This window comes from Gadus chalcogrammus, chromosome 14 (genome assembly GCF_026213295.1).
Source record: "Gadus chalcogrammus isolate NIFS_2021 chromosome 14, NIFS_Gcha_1.0, whole genome shotgun sequence".
Lineage (NCBI taxonomy): Eukaryota > Metazoa > Chordata > Actinopteri > Gadiformes > Gadidae > Gadus > Gadus chalcogrammus.
Genome location: NC_079425.1, coordinates 9,753,980 through 9,772,458, shown reverse-complemented (window position 1 = coordinate 9,772,458; position 18,479 = coordinate 9,753,980). Strand labels below are relative to the sequence as shown.

General features: G+C 43.0%; 1 protein-coding gene across 1 annotated transcript; it reads left to right on the top strand.

Annotated features, from left to right (window-relative positions):
• Positions 1-59: 59 nt before the first annotated feature.
• On the top strand, positions 60-17,901 carry LOC130403649 (polycystic kidney disease protein 1-like 2). Its single transcript, XM_056608066.1, has 41 exons — positions 60-381; positions 1,144-1,302; positions 1,402-1,590; positions 2,361-2,471; positions 2,612-2,759; positions 2,902-3,131; positions 3,229-3,642; positions 3,765-3,892; positions 4,061-4,184; positions 4,271-4,466; positions 4,595-4,706; positions 4,798-4,939; positions 5,133-5,366; positions 5,573-5,715; positions 5,835-6,014; positions 6,323-6,460; positions 6,664-6,810; positions 7,301-7,425; positions 7,706-7,826; positions 8,054-8,182; positions 8,611-8,836; positions 8,973-9,163; positions 9,245-9,475; positions 9,625-9,726; positions 9,897-10,075; positions 10,465-10,611; positions 10,726-10,925; positions 11,111-11,337; positions 11,453-11,669; positions 12,275-12,741; positions 12,899-12,995; positions 13,270-13,410; positions 13,574-13,759; positions 13,964-14,294; positions 14,724-14,857; positions 15,753-15,880; positions 16,051-16,211; positions 16,566-16,776; positions 16,974-17,075; positions 17,159-17,290; positions 17,519-17,901. The coding sequence occupies exons 1-41, from the start codon at positions 60-62 to the stop codon at positions 17,669-17,671; spliced, it is 7,455 nt and encodes a 2,484-aa protein (XP_056464041.1). The 3' UTR covers positions 17,672-17,901.
• The last annotated feature ends 578 nt before the right edge of the window (positions 17,902-18,479 follow it).

Here is an 18,479-nt window from a genome sequence, read left to right as displayed (position 1 = left end):
TAAAGCCCCTAGGTGAGTCAGTGGACCCAAAGTAACAGATGCAAGGTCTAACGACAGAGATGGCTGATGCTGTGTTCTCTGTGATGCTCCTGATGAGTTTCTCACTTAACGCTGTCTCCTACGCTCAGGATCTGACAGACATATCTTGCCCAGATTCCCAGGAGGCATTTGACGGCTCCTGTTATGAACTGGTGGCTCTGCAGCGTCCCTTTCTGAACGCTGAGAGTTGGTGTGAACGAGGTGGAGGGCACTTGGCCTTCATCCTCAACGATGAAACACAGCAGTTCCTTCAGAAGCACTTGGACCCCGGAAAGGACTGGTGGCTTGGACTCGCACCCGCAGCGCCAAACCTCACACTCGACTCTACTGCCGGCAATGAAAGTAAGTGGCCATTAGATAAACAATTATGCATGGAGTTTTACTGCACCACGTAATTGTATCATATATATATTGGTACTTGATTCATGCCTGAGGGAAAATTTGGTAAAATCATCTATAGGTAATGAATACTAAGGTATGACAGATGTCAGAACGAGGAAACAGTTGGGAAAGTGTCAAAATGCTATCTGCCGTTGGGAGGCAGACAATTATTACAAGATTTTGTATTTGTGAAGATCAGCAGGAGACAATATTTTTAAGTAAAAAAGAATCATCATTCGGTGATAGATAATGAACAGAATATTTTTTCAGTGCCTATCTCTCAATGCAGCATGGCTGTCTGCACTACTATTATGATGTCTGTTTACTGCCCATTGTTGGAAGGCACACACATTTGCCTATCTCCCTCTAGCAGCATGCATGACAGGAGAGCCTGTGCTAATTTAGCAGATACTCCAAATGGCTTTGGCAACAACAACGCCTGATTTGTGAGTGTTCCTTTTGTCCCCCTCACAAAAGACACGTCGTAACCATCTTTTAACCATGTCACTTGTAACCGAGATAGCCTTTAAGGACCCGTTCCTCAATGACCCCCATGGGGAAGATGTGAAAGGCAGGTGCTAACTTCTAATACTTTCGTCATTAAAAACACAGGACCTGCATTTCCTGACTTGGATCAATCAAGTATCAGCAACATTTTAATAATTAATCAGTTACTCATTAATTGATCCATTGCTGTTGTCCTCCGCTGATTTCCTTCTTCAGGCTCTCTCTCCTGGCTTGATGGCTCCGACATCAGCTATAACAACTGGGTGACAAACCCTCATGCAGACTCGGCCTGCGGACATGTACTACGAAACTCAGGATTCCAGTGGGAAGCCAAAGTTAACTGTAGTCAGGATCTAAACTTCATCTGCCAGTTTGGTACGCATCAAATATGTATTATTTATATGTAAAGAATAGACAAGGTCAAACGATTTGTAGAGCCCTGTAATGTGTTGACAATTTCCTGTGTTTCCTCAGATTCTGGGAGATCTATTGCGTGTGATGGACTAAACGCCACTTTGCAATGTGGCTCAGGTCAGGTAATAGAGATAGACGACAGCTTCTATGGCCGTAAGACAATTCACTACTGCAAATCTAAAGAAACCTTGTCGCCTGCATCTTCCAAAGAGGATTGTAGCTGGATAGACGTTGTGGATCCAGTGAAAGGTAATATTTCATATTTATACATCATATGTTTATTTAGCTATTATGACAGTTATGTGTAAATGGAGAGTGAGTCAGTATTATATACTCCTAGGTGGAAGCATACAATGGGTAAAATAAAAATGAGCTCAGGATAATAAGCTATCAAAGAAATGGATATACAAGCATAATCAAATGGAAGGCAGCTGTTTCACTAAGAGCTGTTACACCACACAAACAATGCCTCTATATATCAATTGTTCTGAGCATAAGAACGATTGTGTACACAAACATTGCACTGAAAGGCCGGGCAAGTTATTCCTGATGAGGGACATGGATATGGGCATTGTGGGGAAAATTGTCTCTTTTGTAAATGCATTTCAGAAAGCTCTCCTCCATTTATAGGGGCTATTCTTAATAGTAAGTTAAATCATAAAAAACGGACGACTAGACTGCTGCCAAGACTATACATCATATCTAATGACATTCATGAAGTAGAATATACATTGTGTATTTAATATCGTTAGCCTCACAGCATCATAGTCATATTTTAAGGTTCATCTTGTTTTTACTGTCAAAATTGCTTAAGTTAAATAGGTGACTCCGGCAGAAAGTGATTAGGCAACGTGAATCAGTAACATGGGGGAGTAGAGTGAGGTTTGATATCACCATTGGCCAGAATAGAATTTAGGCCATTATGCTACGTGACTAACGATATGTATACTATTCTACCACAGTGAGAAAAGAGCTTTGATTGCACAGTGCAGCTGAGGAAATTGGTTTTGTCCTTCCAGGTCATTGTCATGGACTACAGGCTTGCCAGGCTATAGCAGACGTAGGGACTTTCGGGGAACCCTGTCCTGAACAGGGAAGTTATTTGTCGGTGGAATACCATTGCAAAGATGGTATGATTCGGTCTATGGTTTTTATGGTCATATATTTTATCATACACTTGTGTAAATATATAACTATAATGCTGGGTTTTGGTTTTAAAACAAATTTCAGATGTAATGATTGATAGAAAAATATGTATGTATTTTGGCAGGCCTCAACTTGTTAATGAGCAAGCTGGCTGCTGTCTCCGACAACGTCAATATCACGGTGAAGTGGCTCCTTCATCCATTCGAGGGGAATCTGACTTGCACCCTAAATGCAGGAGATGGACACAACATTGACTCCTACACTCCTGAAGAGTGAGCAGAACTTTGCATTTTAATAGTTAATTGGAAAAAAATGTCAATATGTTATGTATTATTACATATGTATTATATTTATATTAGCATTATTATCAATACAAAATATTATTATTGTATTCATTATTTGGTTCTCTTCCAGAGTGGACAGTAGTGTTATGCACAAATACAGCAAGCCGGGGGTTTTCACGGTGGGGGTGGAGTGTACCACCAGCGACTGGCATGTCACTGCTCAGCGAGTCATCACCATTCAGGAGTCCGTTGGTGAGTTTGGTGTCATCACCTGCTACAGCCAAAACCTGTCCACAGAAGGTACTGCATGCCAAGCTCTCTACGGGAGACCGCTTCAACTCCACGTCGTGTTAGAAGCCGGTAAGCTAACATCAAGGTTATCCACTTTTACAGATAACCTAATACAGTAGGCATCCTAGTGATGCAATTACTTATTATTATCATTGTTTCCATACAGGCACAAATGTGAATTTGGAGATCCAGAGTCGGGGGACAGTGTTGGCAAATTTCTCCTCGGTTGAAGGGGCGATGGGACACAACATCACAGTGAGTGCAGAGGTGACCGAGCAGCTCGAGCCCGGTTGCCATGACGTCACTCTGCACGCTTCTAACGCAGTGACGCCCGCGGGGGTGTCCACAGAGCTGCGTCTGTGTCTGGTGGAGCCCGTGGACGGGCTCAAGGCCTCGGCCGTGGCCGAGGAAGACGCGTGTCCACTGGACACCTCAGACCTGGCCCTCAGTGTTTCCCTGGAGAGGGGGGCCCCTGCAGAGCTCCTCTTCTCCCTCGCCTCACCCTGGGATAACCGGACGGAAACCAGGGAGATGCTGAATGCTAGTTTACAAGATTATCATTTCTCAGACCCAATCAGAGGTACTCCAAACCTAAACACACCAAAAAAAGGATCAATGAAATACAACAAATAAACCACAACCATCGTTGTACAATTGCCAGTGTATATAATAGGATATGCCTCTTTGTTTTTGGTGATCTAGCACTTAGAGAAGTGACTATAAAAGCCACGAATTTGTTTTCTGCTGCGGAAGTTGACGTGGACCTTCGCAGCTTGATCAAAGCGTGCAGGAATAATTCTGATTGCTCGGCGGATGACGACAGAGGCACTGTATGTTCACCATTCTTTTACCACACTTAAACGTGTCCTTTTGTCTCCTTGAAGCAGCTCTTACAGTTATATGTATTCACAGCATGTCATATTTGTGTAGTTTCAAGCAATTTGCTGTTGAAATACAAAGTAGTGCCTGTTGATACCGACTTAGTTTTTAATTGTTAGTATCAGCTAGAGATCAGTGCTACTCCGGATCCTGCAGTGGACCATGCTCAGAGTGTCCGACTCACAGGCACTGGAGCAGATGCACTGCTATCCAAACAAGGAATGGCATTTAAGTGGAGTTGTGGTAAGTAGTACAACACTGTCTTCTGATTGATGGAATATCTTCACTCGTTTTTTTTTCAATTGTTTCATTTATTCTGATTCATACAGATGGAAATTGCAGATGCAAAGATGTCTCACGTTTCAAAGGTCGTATTATCAGAAAGCACTGCCTTCCCAATCCATTTGAGATGTTAAAATACACTTTCACTGTGAAGAGGAAGACATGGTTTAGAAACTGTGTTGTTACCTCTGCATCCAAGTGCATCACTGTTACACCAAAGGAATTCACAGATGTTACTATTAGGTAAACTAGAACCCATTGACACAATTCATTATGCACAACATATGAACATGAATTATACTGTATATATACACACATAAATATATCAATATACACATGCTAAACTATATATGCATATTTGTTTTTTGCAGTTGTCCCGATTGTGCATCCATAGATGTGGACAAGCCTGTAGAGCTCAGTCTGACTTGTGTAGGAACCTGCCCAGAGGTTGTGTGGAACATTGAGGACCCAAAGGCCCCAACGGTATAAGGAGAACACACACAGGTTTAACCAGGAACAAAATGTCATGTTGAGTACCTTTCAGGATTGGTCAATATGTGAATTTCTCTATCAGGGTGAGCTCCAAGACTGCTATACCAGAGCATCAAGGAGGCCATTGATAGAGACACAGGATGGTAACACTAGCTACACAGTGCATAGCCAACGTTTGAACGAGGCAAAGGACGCATTCCGCAACATCACTGTTATTGCCTATGGTATGTAAAATCATGTCCTACTACACTTAATTAACAGCAATATTCAATGATCAAGAAACATAACTTTGTTTTTTTCTGCATACTTTCACGTTTTAAAAGTAACTTGATAGGATTTGAAACAAAGTACCGTATGTCTCAATAGAACAAAAAACAAGAATTCCAAGTTCGCCTGAAAATGTGTTCTGGTTTTAAGGTAAGACGGACCCAGGCTTTGCCATGTATACTTTCCCAATACTGAGTGTTGCGCCGACGGCGGCCTCTTCAACGACCACCTCACAAATGACCAGCGTAGCAGCCCCCGACCCCAGCCCTTCCTGTGTCATATCCCCACTGTCAGGGACCGTGCTCGATACGTTCGACATCTCCTGCAAAACCAGTTTCCCCTGCACTGCAAACAATTGTCTTTATTGCCTGAAAACAAAGCAAGGTGAGCTGGGTTTTTGTTGCTTTTGTTCTTGATTTATCTTGACGGTTCAAGGATGGATGCTGATTTTGCGTTTGCACATATTAAAGATGTGGAGAAGGGCACCTGCCAAATAAGTCCATCCAAGTGAATAGCTGATTGTAATTGAATGGTAGTGAGTATTCATTGAACTTGGGAGTTGTCAGTGATTAAGGCTGTCCTGGTTTTAGGGCAACAACTCAGATGCAGCGACTCAGATGAACTGAAGTCTGTCTCCCTACCCCTCGGAGATAAGAACAATAACTACAGTTTGACAATGGTGGTGACTGTGAAAAATGGAGATAAGGACAACGACATGACAATCACCACTCAGGTTTGTCTTCTGTCACAAATGCATGCATCTTGGAAGAATGAGTGGACCTTCTTTCTTTGGATGTAAAATACACGGGCTTACGTCTTGAAAACTGGTCTGGTTCTTTGTTATTCTGCAAGGTACGGAAGAGTGATACCGCCTCTTCGGTGGACTCTCTTCAGGCTGCCGTCGCGGGTAATATAGCTCAGCTGGAGGCGCAGGGTCTTCTGACAGGCGCAGTCCTTGGCCAAATGTTCTCCTCTATCTCTGACATGCTCAATGCGGACGCCACTGACGATCAGAAGGGTGCAAGACTAAAGGTAGAGTTACTCTATGTTAATAGGTTGGCTATTCAGGTTGACTGCTCCCTGCTAATACCTGACCAATCAGGTTCTTTCTTCCCTGATTGGTTCTGGGAATCCATCTTGCCTTTCAATCGCAGGTGTGTGCATGGATTGCTTGCTTTTGCAATCTTATTCTCTTCTGCTCCTTTTTTCCGCTCTCTCACTCACTCTCTCTCTTTGCAATAGTCAAATTTTGCGACAGCAACTTTAATTGTGCAGTGTATATTTTTGTGTATGTATATTTACAGTAGAGATTTAAATGAAGCCTGTTCCCTCTCCTGCAGCTAAGGGAGCAGATGCTGAGCACAATGACATCTGTGCTGTTGGATTCTCCAAGCAACAGCTCCCAGGAAGTGTATGTGACAGCCAAAGCAGTGGCAGGCCTCACCAAAATATCTGATGAGCTCAGTCCTTCAGCCCAGGTACACATTGGTGTGCAGTAGAAGGTTTGTTGTTTGTTTGTTGTGGTTTGTTGATGGGACATTTATTGTTGCCAAATGAAAATTACACAGGCCAAAATGTATGCAATACCTTGACGTTCGATTTTAGAACGCTCCAACCAATTATATTTGGTTTCAAAAGTAGAAATGACCATAGGCCTAATCGTACCTGTCTTGTTTAACAGGTTGAGGCCAGTTCTCTTTTGGCAGACCTCAGTTCGTCCCTCCTCTCTATTAACGTTTATCCACAAGATGGTGATGAAGAGGAGGTTTTGGAAGCGGCCACACCAATAGTTGAAGCAGTCAGCAATATTTTGAATGTTTCACCAAATGTAAGTACACTAACTCTCCTTCTTTGAGATGCTTAAATTTATATTGCTGGCCAAAACTCAGATTTAAATATGCCTATATTGGTGACCCATAATGGTTTCTAGGCCCTTTAAATGTTTTGTGCTTTATAATACTTTACCGCTATCTGATCTTGATTTCGGATTGGACACCCCGTGTCATCGGTACTGCAGGCCAAGTAGAGTTTAATATGAGAGAATGTGTTGAACTCGCTGTACATCAACAATTATATATGGTCCTATTATATGTTAGTACATCCTCATAGGAACAGCCACCTACGATAACATTATAACTCACCTCACCTGTCGCTTTGGATAAGAAATATCTGTTAAATGGATATATGTAAATGCCTAAATGTATGCTGGAAAGTTTGTTTTTGCCTGTATGGCAACATTGTTTTAATTTTGTCATAACTCCTCAGAATACACTAGGCAATAAAACAAAATAATTATATATTTTTTGTTCCTCCCTCAGAAAATCGTTTCCGATATTCTTCTCACAGGAATGAACAATGTCCAGAGTGCATTGTTAAATGGCAAAGAAATAAACGAAGGACCGGTCATCATTAGCTCTGGTCACATCAGTCTGTATGTCAACAGGTAAGACACGATGGTGACCAACCCCAGTATGAATTGCAATGGAGAATAAATATTTGTTTATATTAAAGCTGCAATAGCAATATTTGCTCGCCCCTCTTCATTTTGATGAAATTTTGTTTTGATGAGGCTCATGGCTCTCATGCCTTCAGCTCTATAGCAATGGCCAGTAATCAAATGCATGAGAACCTTGAAACCTCAATCAAAACAAGGTGGGGCGAGTAACCACTGCTGATTGCAGCTCTGACATCTGGATTCTAATGCCCCTATTTGCTGTCTCTAGAGTGTCTCCAAAAAATATACAGATGCAGAGTATCGCTTCCAATGAGAAGAGCTCCTCGCAATTTATCTTCCCCTTGCTACCTGTCGGTTTGCTCTCTCCAGAGGAGCCTGTGGATGTTAGAGTGAGTGTTTGTGTTCTTGTGTTCCTCACGTTGTTTACCCAATGACAGCTGTGTCCTGATCTTTCTATTCATCATGACAGTGATGTTGATTCAATCGATCACTCTCTTGATATGTTTTCTGTAATTCTCAACGTCTAACAACAACATTTGTCTTGACAAGACCTTTTCTAGAGGAGATTGATAACATGTGTTTTTGTTCTGCTGCTTTTTCTTTGGGTGGCATATAGATGATGAGTTTTGAGAGGAATCCTTATCCTGGCGAAGAAGCCAACATCACTGGCACCGTGGGATCGGTCTCCCTCACTAAATTAGATGGCACAATTATCCCTGTGGAGAACTTGCCCAACGAGATAGAGGTCAGGCCAACTCACCCGTTGGATATTAACAGCCATTTGAATAAAATCGTATATCTTTTTACCACTGCACTATGATAAAAGAGAGTCGTTAATCCCATGAGGAAAATCCCGCTGTTACAGCAGCAATAATAGAAATTCATAGTAGTAAATCCTGGCAAAATAAATAAACAAAATAACAATAAGATAACGCAAGATTTATCTATTATATGCAAATACGGCTGGCTACTGCTGTTAGGAGAGCAGTCCAAGAATTTTTATTTGAGGAAATACATTGAAAAATACTATAAGTATGTATTTACAGCATTCTATTGACATATTCCTATTGCCAGGGAGAACCAAAAGCTGCCTGGTGTGCAAACATGAAGAGCCAATGTGCATGCAGTATTCCCTGGACATCATAAGTGTGTGTTTCCTTGGTGTTTTGACAGATTATCCTGCCCAGACTGGAGGAAGAACAGCAGATCAGTACCCTTCTGGACCTGGGCAACTTCAGCACCTTAATGATTGATGTGCCCTCACCAGAAGTGACCCTGGTACTTAGAATTAAGCCTTCTGAAAACATCAGTTTCAAACTCCTTTTGGGATTCGGCGGCTATCCCAGTGAAGAAGACCATGTAGCTCAGATCCAGATGCCCCTAGAGGGTTCCCCAGAAGGTACACAAGGGCAAATTAAACTCACACACACAAACACACACGTGTTTGTGTGTGTGAGTGCGTGTGTCTGTGAGTGTGTGCTTGCATATAACATGTGCATGTTTACATTTAACCACATTTCACTATTCTTACACAGAGGAATCATACATCTGGGTGCTGGGGCCAGAAGAAAGAAAAGGACATGTGGGATTGCACTACCTCGTGGTCAAACCCATTGTGGGGGCTGGGGTGACATCCATCAACGCCACAGTATCTGTCTCTTCCATTGCTGCCCAGTGCAAGTTTTGGAATGACAGTACATCAGCCTGGAGTGAAAATGGCTGCAGGGTGAGGACCAACTACACCGTAGCATCTCATTTTTACCTTACGTCCATAAAGAGGACCTATTAAATTGCATCTATTTTGCAGGTTGGTCCGCTCACCACATCGTTGGTCACCCAGTGCCTCTGTAACCATTTGACCTTGTTTGGAAGCTCTTTCTTTGTCATGCCTAACATGGTGGACGTGTCACGGACCGCAGAACTTTTTGCCACGTTCACCACCAATCCTGTAGTGGTGTGTTTCGTGGGGGCCATCTTTGTTGTGTATCTCCTCGTAGCTATTTGGGCCCGCAGGAAAGACATTCAGGATTTAGCTAAGGTGAGCCCCACTAAAAGTGGATTTATTACGTTTTTTGTTGTGTATCCATTAAAGTGGATTGAATTGACTTTTCTTACGATAGATGGCGTTGAGAGATTTTAAAGGTGTTTCTTTTCCGGGACACTTCTTGTGCTTGTCTCAACATTTAGGTGAAGATAACAGTACTTGATGACAATGACCCGTTTGCTGAGTATCGCTACATGTTGACTGTAAACACTGGGCACCGCCGGGGCGCATCCACATCCTCTCAGGTGAGTGGGCCCACCTCAGCCCCTCTTAACATAAAAGAAGGAAAAACGAAGCCTGGTACACATCACATCCCACTGGTCCAAGACTCTTTGGATGGAATCGGTCCCCCCCATGGGATATATCTATTCATTTTATGTATATATATATATATATCAACATCTGTGTGTTATAGGTGGCAGTTACCCTGCAGGGTGAGGAGGGAGAGAGTGAGCCCCACCACCTCACAGACTCGGAGAAGCCCGTGTTTGAGAGGGGGGGCATGGACATGTTCCTGTTGACCACCCCCTTTTCCATCGGGGAGCTTCAGAGCATCAGGGTCTGGCATGATAACTCGGGGGAACACCCTGCTTGGTATGGACGCCCCAACGCAACAAACCAATGTTGAAACGGGTTACTGTTACCATAGCAGCAATCACCTTTGGATCAAACAATTATTTGAAGCAATGTTTAGAGCGCCCGTGTCACTGTTGGCTATTTATTTTGGGATCATTTCATATATGTTCATATTAATTAGAAACTTTTTTGTTATTTTGTTGAATCCATAAGCCTACTTGATTTAACTCGCAAAAAGTAGAAGGTATTTGTTTTGCTCTTTGTTACAACAATGCTAAACATCATTTTAATAAGTGATGGCTTTGAAAGTGAAAATGGCAGTGAAAAATAAGCACATACGATTCTTGATTCTTGAATGAGATTCTTAAGAAGGCATATGGAATGGATGGGTTTTTGTTTATTTGAAGGTATATCAACAAAGTGATGGTGCAAGATCTGGAGACGGGCCAAAAGTGGCATTTCTTGTGTAACTCATGGCTGTCCATAGATATGGGAGAGTGTACTCTCGACAAAGTTTTCCCAGTGGCAACAGAAATGGACTTGAAGAAATTCAGGTAAAAGCAGCCATGTTTTTAAGTTTGCACTAAAGCACATCAGATCCATTAAGATGCATCCTAAGTGACTATTACATCCAATACACATTGGTCATTATTTTTTGTTCATTCTAGCAATCTGTTCTTCATGAAGACTGCCAAGGATTTCCGTGACGGTCACATTTGGTTCTCTGTGATTAGCCGACCACCCTGCAGCACGTTCACACGCGTCCAGCGAGTCTCCTGCTGTTTTTCCCTACTGTTGTGCACCATGCTCACTAGCATCATGTTTTGGGGCATTCCTACAGATCCATCGGAGCAAACGATGGACCTCGGTAACTATCTATTCACAAGCACACGTAAACAGAATCACACAGCTCTGAGAATATCGAAAATACATACACGAGGGTAGGATTACTGATGTAAATCGGCTTAGACAACAATAACGTCTCACTCACTACTACTCCACATCCTCAAAGCTGAACATTTGGATGTTTTCTTTCTCTGTTCAACTTCAAAGGTCACATTGAATTCACATGGCAACAAGTTATGATAGGATTCCAGAGTTCAATCATTATGTTTCCAATCAACGTCCTCATCGTGAGCATCTTCCGAAACACTCGTCCGCGACAGAGGACCGCCCAGACAGATGCCTCCAAGCAGGGGAAGTCTGGGGGAAGAGTGGGCCCCTCGCAAACCTCCCCGCAGAAGCAGCTCAAGGACATCTCACCCGACACTGTGATGAAGGTATAGTCAAACAAAAGCCAGATTATCAGTCATGCAGAGCAATGTTTTCGAAAAATCGTATTGCTTTGCAGTATGTGCCACCCTAACCCTAACCCTCTTTTTGTCTTCATTTCAGGACATTAAGAGAATCGCTCAGTCGCTCTCCAAAGCAATGAAAAGCCCACTGCCTGCGCTGGAGCTGAGGAGCGGTCAGCCAGCGGACATCAACACACTGCTGTCTTTGGTGGAGGACATCATTAGGAAGCAAAATCGAGTGGGGGGAGAATTCTATACTGATGCGTCTAAAAAGGAGGCCTCAATGATTCTCACTTTAGGGGCTGTGAATCTACAAGGTATTGTTCAGGGTATCGGTGAAACTTTGTTAGAGTTGTGCAGCAAATCATTCTCTTTTCATTCGACAGTTTGTAATGTGTGTATATATTGGGTTGGACTAACTAGCTCATCATCTTAAATTAGATCTCACGAAACCTTCATAGTGATTAATATGGGCATGTTAATCACCGGAAGAGAATGGGCCTTTATCCTCAAATTGTAATATGAGGGATGGCAGCGGCTCAGGAGATAGATCAGGTTGTCTGGCCTCTGGGAGGCCGCTGGTTCGATCCCATGCTCCTCTTAGCTAAATATCGAGGTGTCCCTGAGCAAGACACCTTACCCTTACTTCTCCCGACGAGTGGGCTGCTACCTTGCAGGGTAGACAACGCCGTCGATGTTTGAATGTGTGTATGAATGGGTGAACGTGAGGCACTAATTGTAAAGTGCTTTGAGTGGCCGCAGGTCGGAAAGGCATGCCCGTGCCCATAATTAAAATCATGAAATACACTTGTTCGTCCCTACTATTACACCTCTGTGATTAAGGCATAACCCTCCTGATTGAAAACTGTGCTTTTGCCCCGGCGTCACAACAGTTTACTTTTACCTCTCATTTTCCATACAGAAACCAACCTGTGTGGGAGCCCTGAGAAAACCGCGGATGGCGTCCAGAAAATGAGCAGCAACAGCCAGTATCTGTACAGGCAGCTACGTCACGTGGAGAAGGAGCTGTGCCTGCTGGGAGCGTCCCGTTTCCCGGACCCCGGCGGCTACAGCAGGGCAGTGCAACAGGTCCAGGGTATGAAGGGTCTGCTGGAGTACCACCTGCCCTCCTCTAGCCAGCCGCCGTGTCCCTCCAGCCCGGAGGAGAGCCTGCACGGGGACGGCGGCGCCAAGGGAAAGTGCTGCCAGGGGGGGCTGCCCTGGTGGTTCGTGTTTGTTGGCTGGACCCTGGTGGTGGCGACCAGCGGCGTGTCGGGCTACTTCACCATGATGTACGGGCTGACCTACGGGAAGGACCGCTCCATCAGCTGGCTCATCTCCATGGTGGTGTCCTTTGTGGAGAGTCTGTTCATCACCCAACCATTGAAGGTGCTACAGAAATGCAAATAATATATATACATCAATAAAAAAGTTTAGATGGAAATATTAGTACAATAATATAGAGAGAGAAAAATAATAGAATATATAGATTTGTGCTATATTGTAGATAATGTATTATAGAATGTGTTATATTTTCCTGCAAAAGGTTCTTGGATTTGCTGCCTTTTTTGCTCTGGTTCTGAAGAAAGTGGACCAGGAGGAATACGGGGAACCTCAGGTGGAGGACACTCGGAGAACTTCAGGTATGTTTTCAGTTAAAACCAGAGTTTGTTTTTATTGATGGAAATAAACACGTTGGGAGCTATATATAATGCGCAGATACTATTCTTTTTGGAAAAAATGTAATCCGGCTTGCAAAAATATTGGCTTGTTGTCTCCTTTCTGTTATTTCCTTTTATGTGCAGAATGCTGCTGTTATGATTAATTTCATTTCTCCTCGTTAAGCTCCAGCTGGGTTTGTTGTGTTGGGTTAGGAGCAGCCATGATGAAAGGATGAACCACTTTTCTCTTTTACAGATGATCCGGATGCCGTTCGCACAGCCAGGAGGGACAGCAACTGTAGTTTCTACCAGCCTCCACCCCCCACCGACATAGAGAGGATGAAGAGCAACATGATCAAGGAGCAGAAAGTCTATGCTCTCATTAAGGAGATCCTCGGTAAGGGGAAACACACACACATAGAGACGGGCGTGTTTGTTTGTTTGGGTAGGACGGATGGCTGTCTGGATAGATGGATGGACGGGTGGATGAAGATGGATATAATGAATATCTTAGGGAGATGCTGCCTTAAGAGGTACTCAATCGATGTGTGATCATGCAGCTTACGCTGGATTCATGTGGATGCTGCTGCTGGTGGCCTACGGTCAGAGGGATCCAAACGCCTACTTTCTTTCCCGGCACATCCAGCGGAGCTTCAGCCAGGGGATCTCGGACACCATGAGCATCGGCGACGTGTTCGTCTGGGCAAACACCTCTCTGCTGAAAAATATTTTCGGATCGCATGCGGGTAAATCATTGCGATTGATCCATATCCATTTTTATTATAGGGCCTAGAAAGATTCGGATTTGAATGAAAAATATACTTTTTTGCAGATATGAAATGTGTATGCGACTTTCTTTCTTTTATGTACATGTTGCAGAAATGATTTATCATTTCATTTTACTAAGCGTTTGTAACGGCTTTGAGTTTTTTGTTTTACATCCATCACAGGATTCATCACAGATGGAAACTCCAAGCTTGTGGGTAACGCCCGGCTCCGCCAGGTGAGGGTGCAGAACAACACTTGCCAGATCGACAAGTCCATGCGATCGGGCGTGCCGGACTGCCATGCCCCATACTCATGGGATGTGGAGGATATGGGTTCCTATGGTCCGTCCTGGAGCCCCTCCGGGAGCGATAATGCCTCGGAGGGCCTCAGCAGCCCCTGGAAGTACCAGTCCCAGGCTCGACTCAAGGCCCTGCCCCTCTGGGGGAGCGTGAGGCTGTACAGAGGAGGGGGTTTTGTGGTGGATCTTGTGGCATCCATACAGAACTCTACCAGGTAAGCCTGATAGGAACAGTGCATAATTTGTAGAGACAACATGAATACATTTGAACCCGTTTTGTATGCATGCCATCGTGAAGTTATATTGATTAAAAAGCAACCTTTACTATGTAGACAGGGCCAATATAAATGAACTTTGAGGAATTAAAAAAAATGCTTAAACTGAACCAGTGATTTTAAAGCTAGGACAGGCCATTTTGAGAAACCAGCAGAGGTAGCTAGATGTTAGCTAGATTGAAAGTATCCATGCTTTCGGGATGTAAAGATAAACTTATGACAACCAACCAATTGCCTACCCTAGCTGTAAAGTTATTGTAAGATTGAAACTGTTGCGGCAACACATTTAATATATAATGGAGATATAATGTATATATTTACATAAGATACGCAGTTATACAATCGTGTTGTCATGTTGTTGTCTTTCAGAACACTTGGTTATCTATTTGACAACACTTGGCTGGATGTGTACACCCAAGCCCTGTTTGTAGAGTTCACCGTATACAATGCCAATGTCAACCTCTTCTGTCTGGTTACACTCATGCTAGAGACCACTGGCATAGGTAAGTCACATGTATATAGCCACTTGATTTGCATAATAGTGCATAGCTTCGACATGCACTATGTGCTATACGATGTCCCTGTACAGCCGTTGTTTCAGTTGAAGATGGTGTGAAAGTTAATATAATAACAAAAAGCACTCTCACCTGCCTGGTCCTTCAAATTGTTGAGGCGCTTTACGTCTCTTAAAGGTCCCATGGCATGCTACTTTATGGATGCTTTAATATAGATATTAGTGGGCCCCTAACACAGTATTTGAAGACATTCCCGAAATTCAGCCGTGGTGCAGAATTACAGACACTACGAGCCAGTTGCACATTTAGCTTTCCCCAAATAGCTTTTGTAGCTTTAATGCAAATGAGGAGGAGAGAGGCGGGTCAAGGAGGAGGGTTGGGGCGTGGCCCTGAGCAGCTTGTTGCCATGGTACCATGCGCTCACCCTAGGCCGTGTTCTGTAAATATTCTAGAACACTCCGGTTGCTCTGGCGGGAATCCTGGAGTTTATATCTAAATAATAAATCGATATAATAATATAATCAATCTGAAGTAGACTGAACCACGACATGGAGGAGAAAGGGTTTGTTGCCCACGATTGTTGATCGCGATTGTTTCCCGCCGGAGCCTCGCTGCCTCGGCAGCGGGCAGCGCTTAGGCACCACCGCCTCCTGCAGTTGGTAGCGGGCAGCGCCGAGGCGGTGGTCAGCAGGCATCGGGCAGCAGGAAGCGGGTCTCAAGCGAGCGACAATCGCGGGCAACAACAAATTACTCTGAATTCCCAGCTCTTAAATCTTACTGACAGCACATTAAAGCAATATAAAAAAAAATAAGCCATGAAGAAGCAGTGCCTTCAACGAGTGCAGGTTTAATTCTGATCAATATTGACTTTCAATGCGACCAGGAGCATTCCAGTTCCGGAGTGAGCTACAAACCATTCGTCTCTACCAATCTGCCGGTGGTCTTCACATCTTCGTCATGGCTTCTGAAGCCATCTACTTCCTTTTCATCTTTTATTACATGGTTATTCAGGTAAAATATTGTATCCGGACCGTTGACTATAGATAATAGAACCCAACCTTAATTTTGGTGTGTCTGGGTCTGTCTCCCCCCAACATGAATAAATGTTTTTTATGTTTTAACAGTTGATAGCTATGCTATTCTGTTTCACAATCACAGGCTGTGTGCTTGTCTTCTCACAGGGAAAGCTCATAAAACAACACAGTTGGGCTTATTTCAGGAACAAGTGGAATCTGTTAGAGCTTGCTATCATTCTGCTCAGCTGGAGTGCTTTGTCTGTCTTCATTAAGAGAACCCTTCTGGGGAACCGCGACATGGCTTACTACCAGACACACAAAAACCAGTGAGTCATTCACAAACCGGTTTTGTTCCTTTGATGAAAGAAAGGTGATGATTCTGCAGTAATTTATTAATGTGGTTACCTTGACATGTCCATGCTGTTGTCAGTTCAGTTATGTACACAGTGATGTGCGCCTCAAACTTATCTGCTTGTTATGCTACCAATGTGTCTGCCCATAAGGGAACCCATTGCACTCACAATGCCTGCAAGGAGGGATTTCTTGGTGATCAAGGGAGGTTTCCTTACTCTTAGAATGCTTTAGGGGGGTATATCGTATAACATGGCCTGTGAAGGCCTTTGAGGATGATCGCTCTGATATTAATAAAGGCATACACAAATTGAATTGAATGTGTGCAGATTTCCCAGTTTCCACGAGACTGCCACAGCCGATGCAGTGCTTGGGTACCTGATCGCCTTCCTAGTGTTGCTGGCTACGATCAAACTGTGGCACCTAATGAGACTCAACCCTAAACTGCACATGATCACAGCCACACTGCAGCGGGCCTGGACTGATATCTCCGGCTTCCTCGTGGTCATCACCATTATGTTCCTCGCCTACTCCATCGCGGTAAGGGCGAATGTGAATCTTTCACAAAGAACCCCTGTAGCTCATTGTTTTTCAAGTTAAAAAAACTGTTCTGAATTCTGAAGAATTTTGATTGATTTTTAGCTGATATCACTGTCCTTGACATTGTGCGGGGAAGCCTGAATTCCCTGTCTGGGATCTAAAAAGTCTATCGTACCATCTGGTCTTCCGTTCCTTAGTCGAATCTTCTGTACGGATGGAAGATGTACTCATACCGCACTCTGCTTGATTCGGCCTTGACCATGGTCAGCCTTCAACTAGGAATATTCAACTATGATGAGGTCAGTTGGAGATGATTTCCCTGTAACTCATTCAATATCAGTAGATTGAGATTCACTTAGATTTATCCTGTACCCTTCCTCAGGTTCTGAATTATAACCCGTTGCTTGGTGGATTCCTGATTGGCTCCTGCATTGTCTTCATGACTTTCGTGGTTCTGAACCTCTTCATATCCGTCATCTTGGTGGCATTCACTCAAGAGCAGATCCATCATAAGGTTTGTAATTTGCTCTTAAGGATTGATTGTTAGGTCTTAAACCAAAACTAATGCTTTAGCTTTAGCTAAACTATCCGCCCGTTTAAAATATTCTCACTCGAATGAATGGGTATTATTATCAGCCTCATAGCTAAGGGGTATATCCCTGTGATTAGCAGAGGATCTGAAGGAAAACTACATTACTCTCTGTAGGAATTATTTTCTTCTTCTCTTACTGTTGCTCTCTAGCCGTCTGAAGAGGAGGAGATAGTGGACCTGATGCTCATGAAGCTCTGCAGTTTGTTTGGAATTAAGTTTAAGACTAAAGGCGGTCCGAGTCAGGACACAGTTGTCTCCTCTTCTTCAAAAAATGGAGTCTCAATGATTTCCTCTATTGTCTAATGTATTCCAACCTTTAGAGACTGTTTTGTAATAATATAATTCGTATGTACTAACATATATGTTATGAGTAATTATGTCTATTAAAATTTGTATTTATCCACTTATATAAGGCTATTATTGTTGCTATTGTAATTGATATTCTGAGAAATGATTGTTGTTATATATCATTATAGCATTATTAGCATACTATAGTCCTGTTTATGTATATTTTCTTACAAATAAATTGATGTTGCTCGAATACAATGTTTCAAAAACTTTTCTCTCATTTTCAATCTCTTTGTTTAATTGTAGGCTATTTGATAATTCTTTAATACTAGTCCTCCTACTGCTGTGGGCACAATACCCGTTTTTTTGTTATGTGATGAACCGATATTGGCTGTGAAAGTATATTTCTCTTAAAGGCTTTCACTACTTCTTCTACCCCCAAGTCGCAATAGAAATCCCACATATTGGGTGTCTATATACCCAACATTGACTCATATTTCGGCTTTATTGTTACTTTAGAAGAGCCGGAAGCATACCCTGTCACAATAATGAAAGCCTTTAAAACTTGACATGTTTTCTGAATAATGTAGCCTACAATTTAACATATTAACTATTTGTCCATATTATACCCCTACAAGGCAGACATGTTGTGTCTTTGAATCAACTACTTTCATCTTTAGTCAGCCAAGTCATTGAAAATCAATCAATCATTGAAAATATTTTATGGTATTTATGTAAAAAAAGTTATGACTGATGAAAGCTTGCGCACAATTCGGACTTCAGTCCTACGTCATCATGTGGGCGTCACCCACAACATGAGTCC

What these genes read in the sequence shown, in the direction of transcription:
- LOC130403649 (XM_056608066.1), top strand. Translation starts at nt 60, where the DNA reads ATGGCTGATGCTGTGTTCTCTGTGATGCTCCTGATGAGTTTCTCACTT. An exon ending in TCGGGGGAACACCCTGCTTG is followed by an intron (nt 10,076 to 10,464) that starts GTATGGACGCCC and finishes GTTTATTTGAAG; the next exon opens with GTATATCAACAAAGTGATGG. An exon ending in TACCAGACACACAAAAACCA is followed by an intron (nt 16,212 to 16,565) that starts GTGAGTCATTCA and finishes GAATGTGTGCAG; the next exon opens with ATTTCCCAGTTTCCACGAGA.